General features: G+C 37.4%; 1 protein-coding gene across 1 annotated transcript in view; it reads right to left on the bottom strand.

Annotated features, from left to right (window-relative positions):
- Nucleotides 1–16,846, bottom strand: part of FER (FER tyrosine kinase) — a 444,812-nt gene that overhangs the window by 112,064 nt on the left and 315,902 nt on the right. Inside the window, exons 15-16 of the mRNA XM_056139057.1 lie at nt 15,764–15,879; nt 4,167–4,261 (exon numbers count right to left, since the gene is read on the bottom strand). Coding sequence (XP_055995032.1) covers nt 4,167–4,261; nt 15,764–15,879 — 211 coding nt within the window. The remainder of the gene's footprint in view (nt 1–4,166; nt 4,262–15,763; nt 15,880–16,846) is intronic.

The following is a 16,846-nucleotide window of genomic DNA, read 5'->3' as shown; positions in this document are numbered from 1 at the left end:
TAAGTCATCTCTGAAGGTTTGATAAAACTCACCTGTGAATCTAGGTCTGACTTTTATTTCTGGAGATATTGTTAATTACTGTTTTAATTCCTTGCTTGTGATTGACCTTTTGGGTTTCCTATTTTTTCCTCATTCAATTTCAGATTACATATTTTTAGGAATCTGTCCAATTCTTCTAGGTTCTCCAGCTTAACTAGTAGAGTTGTTCATAGGAAACTCTTCGATGTTTGAATTTCTGGGGATTCTATTGTAAATTCTCCCCTTTCATTTCTGATCCAGTAAATTTGAACACTCTTCTTTTCCTTGTGAGTCTAGTCAAATGTTAGTCTATCCTGTTTATTCTTTCAAAGAACCAGATCCTCTTTTTATTGATATTTATTGCTTTCTTGGTTTCAATAGCATTGATTTTTACTCTGGTTTTTATTATTTCCTTTCTTCTACTGGTCTTTGGGTTATTTTGTTGTTGATTTTTCAGGTATTTAAGGTGTGGCTGCCTTTGTGGCTGAATGTTAACACACAAGGCTTAGAAAATGTTAACACACAAGGCTTAGCCTGTAATATGTTAGTAATCTCTATGATAGTGACGCCCCATTGACTGGGAGAAAATATTCATACATTACACATGATACAAAAGGCTAGTATGCAAGTTACATAAGGCATATTTAAAACTCAATGAAAAATAACAATAGTAAAAAGGGTCCATAGAGATAGTGCAGAGGGAAAGTGCCTTCGTAGCTGATCCCAGTTTGATCCCTAGCACTATAGAGGATCCCTGAGCATTATCCAGAATCATCTCTGAGCACAGAACCTTGAATTAAGTTCCACGCCCTTACCAGAGTAAGCCCTGACCCAAGAACCCCCACTCTCACCCCCCCCAAACATATCATAAAATGAAGAGAGGTAGACAATTCTTAAAAGACACTTCCTAATAGATAGCTCCAAAAGGTATACAAAAAATGTTCAATACCTAATTATCAGGGAAATAATTAATAAAAATGGCAGTGCATCACCTCACACCAGTAAAAGTGGCATACACATGTTTTTATTAAAAGGTCCACAAACAAGTGCTAGCAGGGACGTGGCAAAAGAGAAAATTTCATTTACTGCTGGTGGGAGTATTGCGTAGTTCGGAGGCTTCTCAAGAACTGTAGATTAGAGTTTCCGTTTAATCTTATAATCCTGCTCTGGGGCATCTATTCCCAAATATTAATCCAAAATGGCATATGGACACCTTTATTCACCACAGCATTATTTACAGAGCCAAGACTTGCAAACAAATGAGAGGTCACAGAACCCTGCACAACTCCCTATATGCACAATGGTTTACATTTAGGAAAATGTATTTAGGAAAAAGGATGAAATCATGCAGCTTGCTGCAATTTAGATGGAACTGGAGTAAATAATGCTAAGTGAAGTGAATCAGAAAGATAAATGCAAGATTATCTCTTCTGAGGAGTTAAGGAGATAAAGCAAAGGATGAAACACTTTCCAGGGAAAACAAGGCTGAGAAAGATATACAAGTACAAAGAACTGTGATCTGAGGGATGGGAAGGAGGCATGGGGTAGGAGGAAATCTTGGGATAAAGGTGGAAGGATCAATGTACTCTGATGGTGGGTATGGTAAAGCATCACTGTATGTTTAAAATTCTAATAATGGTACTATGAAGACAAAAATAGCTTTAAAAGTAAAACAAGAAAAGTAAGTATACCTTGACTTCTAGCCCCTACAACTATGATGCAATAAATGTTGTACAAGCTAAGTAGTGATAATTTTTATATAGCAATAAAAAGTCAATATCCTGGCCAGAAATCAAAATGTATAATTTCTTATAAACAACAGTACTCCTATAAAATTTACTCTAAAGATGCTTATCTGTATAAAATATTCACTGAGAATTATTTGTTAAAACACAGAAATATAAATATCTACATGGAATAGTTAAATTATATAAATATATAAAAATCTATAACTATATGGTTGAATAAGAAACAATGAAAGTATAATTTATGGTAATTTGAGAAATAAGACTTTGTTACATTATGCAGTTTTATAAATCAATTGAAAAGATTTGGTTAAAATCAAGTTACCTATACTAGATAGTTTTCTATGGTATAAGGACTATTTCCCAATGGGCTCAAGTGGCAGAGCAAATGCCCAGCAATGGAGCCTCTGGGTTCGAGCCCTGACACTGCTGGATATAACCCTGAACTCAGCATTATAGGCACAAAGCCCTAGTACCATGGCATGGTGGAGGTTGGTATGGGGAGGGTATCATGGAATTGCTCGAAGTGGTTCCTGTAAAAATAAATATATCTTACTTGGAAAAAAACCCCATAAAAATGGAAATTACTTTAGTGATAAAATTAGATTACTGAATGATAGATGATCAATTTTAATTTTCCATCACTATACTTTGAATTTTCTGTTACATATACTTTTATAATAAATCAATAGAGGTTGTGAGTCCAGATAAGCAATTCAGTGGCTCTTTTGTACAGTTATATTCTGTCTAGTTTGCCATCTATTTTCCTTTAATCATCACCTATACAAAACCAAAACTACTCTGTACATTAAGTCAGTCCCACCCTTTGAATCTAAATTTCTCAGTAACATCTTCAATTAATTAGGGGCTTCATTTGTATCAATGTGAACCATTTATGCATTTAAACATTCTCCTAGAATTTATACACAATTTTTTAGTTAAAATTACAGACTATAATTACTTTAAAGCTTTAAACTATGCTTCTCTAGATAACAAACTGTATAAAATATGAGAACATACAATGCACCAAACACAGACAATTCTATCCTAATGAGGATGGTGACATTACCTAGGACTCTAGAGTAGTTATACGGTAATTTCAAAAACCAGTGTGATAGACTGGGATCAATGTGTTTGCCCATTAATAAAGTTTAAATTCTATAAAATATTAATAAAATAAAATTTGAGGATTTTAGTGGGAAATCTACAAATCTTAGTGGGAAATCTTCTTAATGCATTTCAATATCAAGTTAAAAACTGAACTTTAATGGAAAATCTACAAATTTTAGTGGGAAAGCTACAAAATTTTAGTGGGAAATTTACAAATTTTAGTGGGAAATCTTAATGCATTTTAATTAAAATTAAAAACTGAATCCTTTTAAATTCTTTCTTTTTTCCTTTTTGGGTCACACCGGGCAATGCACAGGAGTTACTCCTGGCACTGCACTCAGGAATTACTCCTGGCTGTGCTCAGGGGACCATATGGGATGCTGGGAATTAAACTTGGGTCGGCTGCATGCAAGGCAAATGCCCTAACCGCTGTGCTATCGCTCCAGACCCAATCCTTTTAAATTCTTTAAAATGAAAAGTTGCTGAAGGTAACACAACAAAATCCATTTCAATGACTAAACATCATTTGTAGACTTATACAGATCAAAATATTCTTTCAAAAATGTAATAAAACCAAAACTTTCCTGAATATATATTTAATAGTAAGAAGGTAAACAATAAAAATCTTTGAACTTGAAGATTTTATCAAGATAAAAATTGTCCTGTTATATTTTCTATAGGTGGAAGAGAGAAAGTGAAAATAACTTTTAACATCATTCTATAAGCTCAAGGTTATCTAATTTTTTAGTGAAAATTGTTAAAACAAAAGATCAGGAGTTTTTTTTTTTTAAAGTCATTAGAAATACTATAAGACAAAGTTCTAGACAGATTACTTTATCTTTTGTCCACATATGAAAGAGAGTCATAGTTTGTAAATGACCCGAAATACTATAAGATTCTTTATATAAGCGCCAAATGAGGAAGCATGGTTACATATTTAAAAAAATTATATAGTGAACTAAATTTAAGATAGTACTTCCTTATAAAGCTAAATTAAGTGAATTCTTACTCTAAACAGTTTATCTCAAATAAATAATACAGATAAATGAATTCCACATGTAGCTTCACTGTAAAAATATAATTTCTCATTTAAGAAAATAAGCCGGCTGACATTTTCCAGTACATAGCCAAGTATTAATAGAGTGTAAAAATATCAAATACGTGAACAAGCTTGTTGTCATAAAGTGTTAAAATTCTTGGAAAATTTAGAGGAGAAATCAAAGATATTTAAACAAAAAAGTAAAAAAAAATAATATTAAAATGTCAATCACGAAAACTCTAAAATCTAATTACCTGGAATCAACTCCATAATGATGTATATAGGTTGTCTTTGTGTGCAAACTCCTATAAGCTTGACAATATTAGGATGATCATATTGTTTCAGAATTCTGGATGAGAGAAGAATAAAAAAACATTTAATATTTAAATAATACAATATTGACGTGATTAAGAAAGTGTGCACAAGTAAAACACACTTTAATCAATTCAATTTTAAAAATGAATATAAACCTATGTTTTGGTAACTGGGTAAATGCAAATTTTGATAAATATAAGTATCATAATATGCATACAAGTTATTCAACTCTTGCTTCATTTAATTTAAGAATTAATGACATGGGCCAGAGCAATAGTACAGTGGGGAGGGCATTTTCCTTGCATGCAGCTGACCCTGATTTGATCCATGGCATCCCATATGGTTCCCTGAGCACTGCCAGGAGTGCAGAGCCAGGAATAATCCCTGATCATCACTGGGTTTGACAAAAAAAAAAAAAAAAAGAAAAACAATGCCCCAAAAGAATTAAAGACAAACATTATTATATGCTAACAACCATCCTAAATAACAATAATGCCCAAAAGGAATGATTTACTTGTACCAAAACATGTAGAACTATCCAAAAAGTATCACATAAAAACATTGCTGAAATGTACTAGTAGAGTAAAAAAAAATCATAAGCTGCTGGACTATTACCCTTTTTTTGTTTTATGCACATATAACAAAATACACAAAGATAAATCCACATTGATACTTCACATCATTAGGTTTTATATAAATAATTAATCACCATCAACTTCATACATTCAAATTAAAACTTAAATGATCTAGGAAGGTTGGAAAAAAGACTAAATAATAAATAACAGAGTTTCAATACAGACCAGCTAATACAGATGTTTGGATTGCATAAATGCAAAGATTCTTGAATAGGTACAGTAGCATAGATTACCCAGAAGGCTCCAAATATGAGTTAAATATTTTAGATGTCTAATTTAAATGACTACTTGAAAAAATTTATTTTATAATATACTAATGACAGTTAAAATTTCACTCGTATCTCGCCCGCACGACAGAGCCTGGCAAGCTCCCTGTGACGTATTCGATATGCCAGACACAGAAACAACAAAGTCTCCAATGGAGACGTTACTGGGCCCGCTCGAGCAAATCGACGAACAACGGGAGGGCCTTTACCTTTTATACTGAAAAAAAAAAGTAGGTTTTCCATCTATTTTCATAAAGTTAAACAATAACTTTACTTAAAGATAAAACATTTATATGATTCGTACATATACTGCACTGTCCTATCCTGTCCTCCTGTTGTTCATCGATTTGCTCAAGCAGACACCAGTGACATCTCCATTGTGAGACTTGTAATTGTTTTTGGCATATAGAATACGTCACAGGGAGCTTGCCAGGCTCTGCAGCTCTGCCGTGCAGGCGGGATACTCTTGGTAGCTTGCCAGACTTTCTAAGAGGGATGAAGAAATCAAACCCGGGTCGGCCACGTGCAAGGCAAACGCCCTACCCACTGTGCTATTGCTCTACCCATACATATAATAATGTAAAAAAAAATTCTAAGAAAAATTAGATTAAAAAATAATTTATAAATAAGAACAGAAGGGATACTGCTCTATAAATTTCTTTTAGTGATGTCTCTGCTTTGGTATCAGGATACAACTATTGGCCTCTTAGGAACTGGGAGGATTCCTGATTTTTTTTTTAATATGAAAAAGTGTTCAACATTATTTATTATTAGAGAAATACAAATCAAAACTATATAAAATATTTCATACCAGAGAGAATGGCACATATTAAAGACTAGACAATCAATGTTGGAGGATATAGTGGTGTAAGAGGAATTCTCTTTCACTATTTTAGAATAGTCTTGTCAGCATCTATTGTAAATTTCTCAACAGTAACAAAAATACAAAGACAGTCTACAGAATGGAAAAGCATATTCACCCAATACCCCTCCAATAAGGGGTTACAAGGATATACAATGAACTCTATAAGAAGAAAATATCCAACCCCTTCAGAAAATGGGGCGCTGAAATGAAAAGAAACTTTCTCAAAGAAGAAATCTGAATGGCCAAAAGGCACATAAAAAAAATGCTCTTTTTAAAGGATAGTTATAGTTAGTTATTGGACTGAGTCACTGTCACTGTCCTCCCGTTGTTCATCGATTTGCTCGAGTGGGCCCAGTAACGTCTCCATTGGAGACTTTGTTGTTACTGTGTTTGGCATATCGAATACATCATGGGTAGCTTGCCAGACTAAGGCATTTGTCTTTTTATTTGTTTGTTTTTGGGCTATATCTTGCAATGTTCATGAGTTGCTCCTAGATTTGTGCTCAGGAATTACTCCTGGAAGTGCTCAGGGTCACTTCTGGCTCTGCAGGTCAGGAATTATTTCCAGTGGTGCTCTAGGGGACCATATTGGATACTGGGGATTGAATTTAGGTTGACCATATGGGATACTGGGAATTGAACTCAGGTTGCATCAAGCAAGGCAAGCTCCCTACAAGCAGTACTATCCCTCTGGACCCTTGGGTTTTTATATTGTGTGAGACTTTGGACTGTCATCTCTAATTCCTAGTTTTAATATCTCGCCTGTTATGGTATTTGACTTCCCTCTAACTCTGTACTGGACACCAATAGGACACCCCAAATGTAATCATTCCTAGGTTTTCCAATTTCAGGGCATAAAGTTTCTCATAGTAATTTCAGTTAATTTTTTGAATTTCTGTACTAGCTATTGCTTTTATCGTCTTCTTTTTCATTGCTGATCTGGTTTATCAGAGCTTTCTGATTTATTTTTTGGATTTAGCTAATGGCGTGTTGATATTGTTTATCCATAAAAACAATGTCAAAGAATTTTATTGAAATTTTCTAAGTTTTAGTTTCTATTTCACCAATTTCCACTGAAAATTTAATGATTTCTCTCCTTCTGATTACTTTGCTTCCCTTTATTGATCTTTTTCTGGTAAGATATTCAATTAGATTATTTATTTGGATCTTTTCTTATCTTCTAATGATACCTGCATTGCTATTAACGTCCCTCTTAAAATAGGTTTATTGTGTTCCATTTGTTACAATAACTTGCATCTTTGTTTCTAGGGATATGTTTTTTTCTCTGATTTTCTCTTTGCCCAACTGATTGTTGATAAAGTTGTTTGGTCCATACAAAATTGTTTAATTTGCATCATTCCTCTTGAACTCATCATACAGTTCTTTGATATGCTGTTTAGTTCATACTGTTTTCCATTCCTGTTGTTTTCTGGAGGTTTCCTCCATCTCATCATGGAGCTCTTTAATATTTTTGTCAGCTTCTTATTACTCTGCTACTCAGAGCTTCTCTTGATTTTTTTTTAATATCACCCACTATACTCCTCATTTCAGTGTTTTTTTAAATAGTTTTTTTTTTAAAATTTTGGCTCTCATTCTTATACTTTGCTGGTTACTTTGCCATCATTTCTTTAGGCTCATCAAACATTCCCATCCTGGTGTCATTAAAGTCATTATATGAAGGTTTCCAGAACTGGTTGCTTTTGGTTGTGCCTTCCATGTTGCTATTTTCACCCATAAAACTTGGTGGGTTTCTCTGTGTCTTCCCACTGGGTTTGAAGTATTTTGGTTATGGTGTCAGTGTAACTAGCCCTGCTGAGACACACTGAGAGATTAGGTTGGGTGTTGCTCTTTTCCTTCCCTGCTTGTTTTCACTTCATGACAGAAAGTATAACTGTGAGCAATGTAAAATTTGATGAGTGGAACTGTTCACATGCCAGTTCAGGAGATATGGCTCTGGGCCTATTATGAGGGTGGAAGTTGGCTGTGAAGGGTGCCAGGACCCAGCTAGAAGGGGAAACTGCCTCTGTTCCAAAAGGGCCAGAGGATGTCAGCTGCAAAATTAATCTCATCTGTATGGGTGGAGAACCAGGCTGAGGTGCAGGAGATGTTGCTCGGCGTCTGATAAGATGGCAGAGGCTGAGCATGGAGGATTCCATATAAACTTATGAGTGTAAAGCCTAACAGGGGTTTAGTTCCCTTGGTCATTAAACAATGATGCTCCGGCCTCTTACAGTTTTTTATTTGAATGTGAAGTGTATTCTGATTATATAAGTGTGGTCATCTGGTCATTTGTGAGCTTTTACCAGTAAGATTGTTTTCCAAATTTTTACTTTGAACCTGAGTTTAACATGACTTTTCAGATGTGTCTTCTGTAGGCAGAAAGCTGGATTCATATTTCTAGTCCATTCAGCCAATGTGTGTCTTTTGATTGGTGAATTCAAGGCACTAATGTTAAGGGAAATTACTGAGATGACAGGAATTACTGAGATTACCATCATTATGTAGAAAACATAAATCTTTGTGAAACTGATCTTGTCTTTTAAAGGATACCAATAAAATGCAAACAAAATTACAAACAGAAATGACAGATCTAAAAAACCTGGTTGGTGAACTGAAAAACTCAGTGGAAGGTCTCAGCAGCAGAGTAACAGCTGCTGAAGACAATCAGTGAACTCCGAGATGAAGTGCAGACTCTCCAGACAACAGCAGAAAATGGAAAAGAGCCTCAAAATGAACCAACATATGTCAAGAAAAAGTTGGGATGAAACCATGAGGAATAACATAAGAATCATTGGAGTCCCAGAGGGACAGAAAGAAAACCCTGATGAAGAAGAAACTGTCAAAGACATCATTGCTAAGACATTCACAGAGCTGAAGAGCACACACAGATTCAGGAGGCCAGAAGGGTACTACCTAGAAGAAACCCAAATAAAAACACTCCAAGACACATCCTGATCAGAATGAAGAAAACCACAGACAGAGACAAAATTCTGAAAGCAGCAAGATCAACAACAACAAAAAAACTGCGTATAAAAGAGCATTCTTAAGGTTTAGAGCATACTTATCTGATGACATCCTCAGGGCCCGAAGACAGTAGTGGGAAAAAAACTCAATGAAATAAATGCCTCACCAAAAATACTTTACTCAGCTAGACTCTCATTCATATCAGAAGGAACAATCCACAGTTTCACAGACAAACAACTCAGGAACTTCAAAGACTCAAAACCAAGGTTACAAGTACAACTAAATGGGCTGCTTTAACACAAGTCTCCCAAATACACCAAACTTTGGCAGAAAGATGAGACAAAAACCCCATAATAATTATCTCTCTGAACATCAATGGGCTAAATGCACCAATTAAAAGACAGAGTGTCGGGATGGATCAGAAAATTGAACCCAACATTCTGCTGCCTACAAGAAACACATCTGAATAATCAGAGCAAACACAGATTCAAAATCAAAGGCTGGGAAACAATTCTACAGGCAAACAACTTGCTCAAAAAAGCTGGAGTGGCCATTCTAGTATCAGACCACATTGACTTCAGACTGAAGGTCACAAGAGACAGTGAAGGTCATTTCTTATTGATCTAGGAATTTGTGCATCAGGAAGAACTTATACTCCTAAATATATATGCACCTAATGAGGGACCAGCAAAATACTTAAAACAACTACTCACAGACTCGAAGAAAGACATTGATAGCAACACAATACTAGTGAGAGATTTCAATACCGCTTTATCACCTCTCCATAGATCAACCAGACTCAAGCTTAGCAAGAACATACTTTATCTCAGGGAAGAAATGGAAGAAAGGGGCTTAATATATATGTATATGTATGTATGTATATATATATATATGTGAATGAGCTAATTAGCTAATTAGCTCAAACTCTTGAGCTAATTCGCCAGCGTGGTTTGGCGCATGCCTCAGGCAACTGCAAGCTAACGTCCGAGCTTGCAAAGCAGTGCAGAGATGTGATCAAGGAAGACCTCAAAGAGAGAAGAGCAGAAGTACTGGTAGATACGGCAGAAGCCGGGAAAAGTATTCGTAATGCCCGCCTGTCCTTCGCCAACTATAAGACCAAGATGACTGCCCTCCGACGCCTGATGGATCCATCACATCCTCCAGAACGGCAATGGAGAAGATTATCCATGACTTCTACTCAAATCTCTTCGATAGCCATGTCCACTTGCCGACATACCAAATTCCACAGGATGGGTATGTCGTTCCCAACGTTCTCCCTTCCGAAATCCGACACGCCATTTCGTCGGTAAAGAAACAAACAGCACCCGGCCCAGACAAGGTCAGACCTGAACACCTGAAGAACCTGCCATCAGTACTCATCAATACACTGGCTCGGCTCTTCACTCACTACCTGTATGAATGCAAGGTTCCGTCCCAATGGAAAACCAGCAGGACCGTACTACTGTTCAAGAAGGGAGACATCCATGACATTGGCAACTATCGCCCGATCTGCCTATTGTCTGTCATCTACAAATTGTTCAATCGAGTCATCCTGAATAGGATTGGCAGAACACTAGATGAAGGACAACCATGCGAGCAAGCAGGGTTCCGCAAAGGATTCAGCACCATCGACCATATCCACACGATAACCAAGCTCATTGAGGTTTCTCGGGAGTTCAAGATGCCGCTCTGCTTAACGTTCATTGATTTAAAGAAGGCCTTTGATTCTGTTGAGACGGAAGCGGTCATTGAAGCCCTAGCCAATCAGGGCATTCAAGCCCAATACATCAGGATCCTCCGTGAGCTCTATTGCGGATTCACTACCAGGTTCTCACCATTCTACAAAGAAGTGATCGTTGATGTCAAGAGAGGGGTGCGGCAGGGTGATACCATTTCACCGAAACTCTTCAGTGCCACCCTCGAGAACATCATGCGACGACTAGAATGGGAAGGAATGGGAGTGAAGATAGATGGTCGGCAATTACACCACCTCCGCTTTGCTGATGACATTGTTTTAATAACACCAAACATCAGCCAAGCGGCACAAATGCTGGCCGACTTTGACCGTGAGTGTGGAAAGGTAGGACTACAGCTGAATCTTACGAAGACAACGTTTATGAGAAACAGCCTTGTTCCTGACGCCCCATTCGCTCTCAATGGAACGACCATCTCCGAATGCAACAGCTATGTCTACCTAGGTCGAGAGGTCAACATGACAAATGACCTGGCACCCGAGCTGCGCGGGAGGAAGAGAGCGGCTTGGAACGCCTTCAAGAACGTCGAAGAAATAGCTAAGAGGACAAAGAACCTCCAGCTCCGGGCACATCTCTTTGATTCCACTGTTCTTCCTGCATTAACATATGCCTCAGAGACCTGGGCCCTATGCAAACAAGATGAGAACGCCATTCAGGTCTCCTAAAGAAGAATAGAAAGAGCTATGCTTGGAATATCATGTTTCACTCAAATGAGAGAACGAATCCGGAGTTCTGACATCCGTCCACGATCAAGGATCAGGGACGCTGTCTCATTTGCCAAGGTGTCGAAAATCAGATGGGCTGGTCACGTAATGAGATTTAAAGACGACCGTTGGACTAGAGCTGTTACCGATTGGATTCCACAGGATGTCAAGAGACCGCGTGGCCGCCCACCTACCAGATGGTCAGACTTCTTCGTGAAGATCATGAACGATCAGTTTGAGGCCCTTCATGTTCCTGGAGCGAACAGATGCCATTGGGCTACACTAGCACGCAGCAGGGACAAATGGAGACGTTACTGGCGCCCGCTCGAGCAAATCGACGACTAACGGGAAGTTAAGTGATATATATATGTATAAAATGTCACTTCATCCTCAAAATGATGAACACACATTCCTCTCAAGTGTGCATGGGACATTCTCCAAGATAGAGCACATGCTGAGCCACAAAAAATATCTCCATAAAATTAAGACAGGATTGTATCAACAATCCTTTCAGACTATGATGCGCTGAAAATAGAAGTGAATCTCAACACACAAATAGAAAATAAAATCAAACACATGGAAAAGAAACAGCTCAATACTGAACATTCACCCAGTAATATTATGGCTCCATTGGCCCCGCTGTTCAGAGCGCTGAGAGCAGCCACTGTTTTGCCAGTCCTGGCACTGGCTACCATGCCGCCAATATCTTCCTCCTCTCCTATTTGGATTTACTTTAATCCCCTAACCTTCAAAATCTGGGGATAAGATTAAACCCTAGAATTGGGGAAGCCATCAGATATGATTTGTTTCACCACTAGATCTTCATCAATCTTTTCCCTCCTCTTTGAAGACTCCTGCGATTCATGCATTGTTCCTTTTGTACTTATACAAGAATTCTACGGTAATTTCTTCATTTCTTTTCAATCTTTTATCCATCTTTTACTTTTTACTGATTTCCTGTAACATGACTCCAAGCTCACCAATTTGCTCTGACACCTTCCAATGAGTTTTTCTGCTTTACCTACCAACCTCTCCAGTTCTGTGTCTTCTGATTGCGGCTTTCTCATAGTCTCTCTTATACTTTTTTTCTGTGTTGGATATCTGTCTGGTTTCCTTCAGTTTACTGAACAGACTCACCAAGATTATTCTAAAGTAATCATCTGGGAGGTTATAGGTTGGGTGTGTACTGGGAGACCTTCCAGGCTAACCTTCACTCACTAATACTGATAGACTCTTACAGCTCTTTACTGTGCTTACTGTGAAATCAGGATTATGAATCAGGATCTGGTCTTGGCCTGAAGAGTAATCAAAGATTCATATTCATCAAGTTCACCTGGTGCCCATACTATGATTATGTTGCCCACAGATACTGTGGCGTCTATGCAGCTTGGGTCTGCACTGACTTCCCAGAGACTCATTCTGGCCTGACTGCTTCAGTCATTAGGTTTGGGTCTCAGTAGCCTCATTCCCCCTTCCCCTCCCCCCCCAAAGCAAGTCATTCTGCAACTAGGTAGATGCTTGCTCTGAGATGGGATTTTGGGGGATAGCATTAACCTTTGTCTTTGCCTGGTACTTCTGAGAGGCCAGAATGCTACTCCTTAAGAGCTGACAGGAATAGGCTCCATGCCTGTATGCAATAGCAGACTCTGCCATGTTTGCCTGCTTGTGTCTCCTGGGCTGTGGACACAGTCCTGCCTACACCTTGTGAGTGGAGAGCCACAGATCTGACTTCATGCACTGTGTCACCAGGTCAAATGCTGCCTGGCCGTCTGGCCACCCATCCCACAGCCTGGCGCGGATTTTCTGCCTTTTCACCAACCCTATATCCACGTGTTGGGTTAGATTACTATATATTAGCTGCTTGTCTGTGCAGACTCCCTAGGGTCTCTCAGCTGATTCCTGAGATGTTCTTCCTCTGCAGGTTCATCCAAAGAGTCCTTTGATTGTTAGTTTTGTTGCATTTTCCCGGGCATACTCTACAGAGCACCCTTCATCATCCTGGTTCCACCTCCTCCATTTTATCTCACTTAAATTCTTTTCCTACTCCAAAATGTTATTTCTTTGGTTGAAAACTGTGACTAATTCAACACAACAAGGCTGGAGAGATGTTACAAGGTTAAGACAGTAGAATCCAGTTGGATATTTGTCACTTCAAAATCCCCTGAGTATGGAGGGGAGTGATCCCTGAACAAAAGCCAGGAGTAGTCTGTGAGCAAACCACCCAGAAAGAGAATATCCAAAAGATACATCGTACCATCTATTAAGATGTACTGAGGAATTTACATGTCAAAAATTTTGGTTTTTTTAACATAAATTTCTTAGAAACTAATTAAACTATACTGCAAAAATTAATCACAAATTAAAAAGCAAGAATATTAAAATTTTACAGAAATTATGTTAGCTATAACTTAGTATCTTAAGAATATCTACAATACTGGAATCAGTGGTGGTAGAGAATGGGCACTGGTGGAGTGATGGGTATTCGATCATTGTATAACTGAAACGCAAGCACAAAAATTTCTAAATCTACAATTGTACCTCATGGTGTTTCACTAAAAAAAATCTAAAAGAAACTAATAAAGCTTATTATTAATAAAAAAGAATATCTACAAATAGCTATGATAAATAAAACAATTCATTTCTTTACTTTTTCTTTTTGGTTGTTAGGTCACAACCAGCAGTGCTCAGATTTATGAGAGGTTCTGAGAATTGCTCCCAGAACTGCTTGGGGGACCACATAAAGCGCCACGGTTTGAACTGAGGTTTAAGGCAAGTACCTTAACCCCTGTACTGCCTCTCCAGCCTAAAAACTATGAGTTTCAATTGAGATAGCATGCCTACCTGTACATTTTTTTATGCAAGGTTTTCTGAATTTCCAATATCTTGAGAAAAGTTGATAACTTTTTTTTCTTTTCTTTTTTTGTAGGGGAAGGTTTCCTAAGTAGTGCTAGTGGGTTCAAGCCCATGATGGGTTTAATGCTTATGCTGACTATCAGGGCCATGTTCAGGGGTACTCAGGGACATGTAATATTGGGAATAAAATTCCTGACCCCCTCTGTGCAAGGCACAGCCTCTAACTCTTTTAACTGCTACTGTAGCCCTCTATTGAGAAACTTTAATAGATGTACCCAACTAGTTTAATACGTTGTGATCAATATCAATTCAGGAAGATGAAGAATGGATAAATGTAATCAAAATGCTCCATGGCAGAGGACTTGGTTCTATCACTGTCACATCCTCTGTTCTCCCATGGCACTTGGTGGAAATTTAAATTTTGTACTCTATGTGGCATAAATGAGACTGCATTAGCACCATTTTCCTTCCTTCCTTCTAAATAATTATCTACGGATCCATATATCCAGCTACTAAGCCAGACAGTCAGACCTCCCATTCATATATCCTTATTCACTTATTCACTTTGACTAATAACTGTTCAAATATTTTGTTTTTGTTGTATATACTTGGATATTTACAATCTACACAATAGTTTTAACTATATGCAATGAAGGGTAGTAGTCTGGAACATTAAATTTTAGGTAATTGAGAAGGGAACACCAAATAAAGGTGTTGGGAGGATCCTCCCAGGATGAGAGAAGCATGCTGAAAGTAGACTATAGACCAAACATGATTGTCACCCATTGCCTCTTTTGCAAACCACAACACCCAAAAAGAGAGAGAGAAGAAAAGGGAATGCTCTACCTACCACAGAGGCAGGGTGGGATGGGGGAGATGGAGAGTGGGAGGGATACTGGGATCTGTGGTGGTGGGAAATGGGCACTGGTGGAGAGGTGGGTATTTGATCATTGTATAATTGAAACCCAAGCACACAAATTTGTAACTCTACAACTGTACCTCATGATGTCTCACTAAAATAAAAAAAAATAAATTTTACGTAATAATAGAAAAAAAGACAATTATACAAGGAAATTAATTAGAAAAGAAATAATATGCAAATTATAAAAAAGTCAGATAAATGAGTTGAATTAGAAATATGAAGTTCTCAGAAAAGAAAACTTGTTACAAGAAGACAATCAAGTAAGAATAACTATAGGTTAAGTGTAACAATATCTAAAGAAGAGCTATAGTTGTAAAACTAATGTGTGTTAATTTATAGACTTTAAATGTGCAACACATTAACGTTTTTATGATATATAATCACATTACTTTAAATATATTTTATATATGTTACATGTGTGATAAAAGCAGTAATTTTTAAAAACTGAAAACTTGTTAACTACTATTTAGATTCTGGCATTTTTATTATTATTGTTTAGCTAAATTTCAAGCATATGTTTTAATTAATGTTTAGGTTATTAATACATATTTTACATTACTTTAGAGAACTCACTTGGCTTCTTGTAGGAATTTTATTTTCAGTTCCTGAGGAAGATCTTCCTTACACGTTTTAACAGCAACAGCAGTTTTATCCTTTAATATGCCCTTATAGACCTCTCCAAAATTGCCCTGAAAATACAAATATATTAATTAGGATATGAAGCAGTTTTAGAAATCTACAAAAAAGACAAGAAAAGCATCTAATGGTGTATTTTGAGTTAATCAAAGTCTTTATTTAAAATGTCAAGTAAAAATAAAGCTGGAAATACACCCCCCCCTCCCTTTTTTTTTTAGAATGAAAACAGAGAAAAGGAAGAAATTCAAATAACTACTAACAGAAGTGCAGGGTTCCTCTGCACTCTAAACCTAGACCCCTACAATTTAGCTTAATTTGGTAGGTGATATTTAGAGTCTGGAAATGTACAATTTTTTCTTTTCCTTCCTTCCTTCCTTCCTTCCTTCCTTCCTTCCTTCCTTCCTTCCTTCCTTCCTTCCTTCCTTTCTTGATATTGGGTCGTACCAGGCAATACTCAGGGGTTACTCCTGATTCTGCACTCAGGAATTACTCCTGGCGGTGCTCTGGGGACCATATGGGATGCTGGGGATCCAGCCCAGGTCAGCCGCATGCAAGGCAAACCCCTACCTGCTGTACTATAGCTCCCGCCCCACGTTTTTTTTTCCCCAGATAGGGTGCTGCTAACAGTATTCCAAAATACCACTTGCCACAGCATACCAAATAATTATGATTTACTTTCAGATAATCAGGTAAACCTGTATGTAAGTGCCACTTTACATAGTTCCCTTTATCTCATAAGATTTAAATTATATTTGAGTAAAAGTATCAAACTTTAATATTTAAAGACAGTAATGATTCTCTGATGTGACTGACTGCTGGTAGTGATCTAAAAAATGATGTGACTTGCAAAAGATGAGACAAACAAAACCAGGGGAGAGAGAACAAAAATAAGGCAGATGAAGAATCATCAATATTCATTACTGTAGGTTGTTAGTCTTTAACAGGCACCAAGGAAGAGAAGTTGCTTTATGCAAATCCCACAAGTCAACGGTGCGGGAAAAAAAATCAGAGTTATGCCCA

This window comes from Sorex fumeus, unplaced genomic scaffold (assembly GCF_029834395.1).
Source record: "Sorex fumeus unplaced genomic scaffold, SorFum_2.1 ptg000131l, whole genome shotgun sequence".
NCBI lineage: Eukaryota > Metazoa > Chordata > Mammalia > Eulipotyphla > Soricidae > Sorex > Sorex fumeus.
Note: the sequence above shows the minus strand (reverse complement) of the source record. Positions and strands in the feature narration are given on the sequence as shown.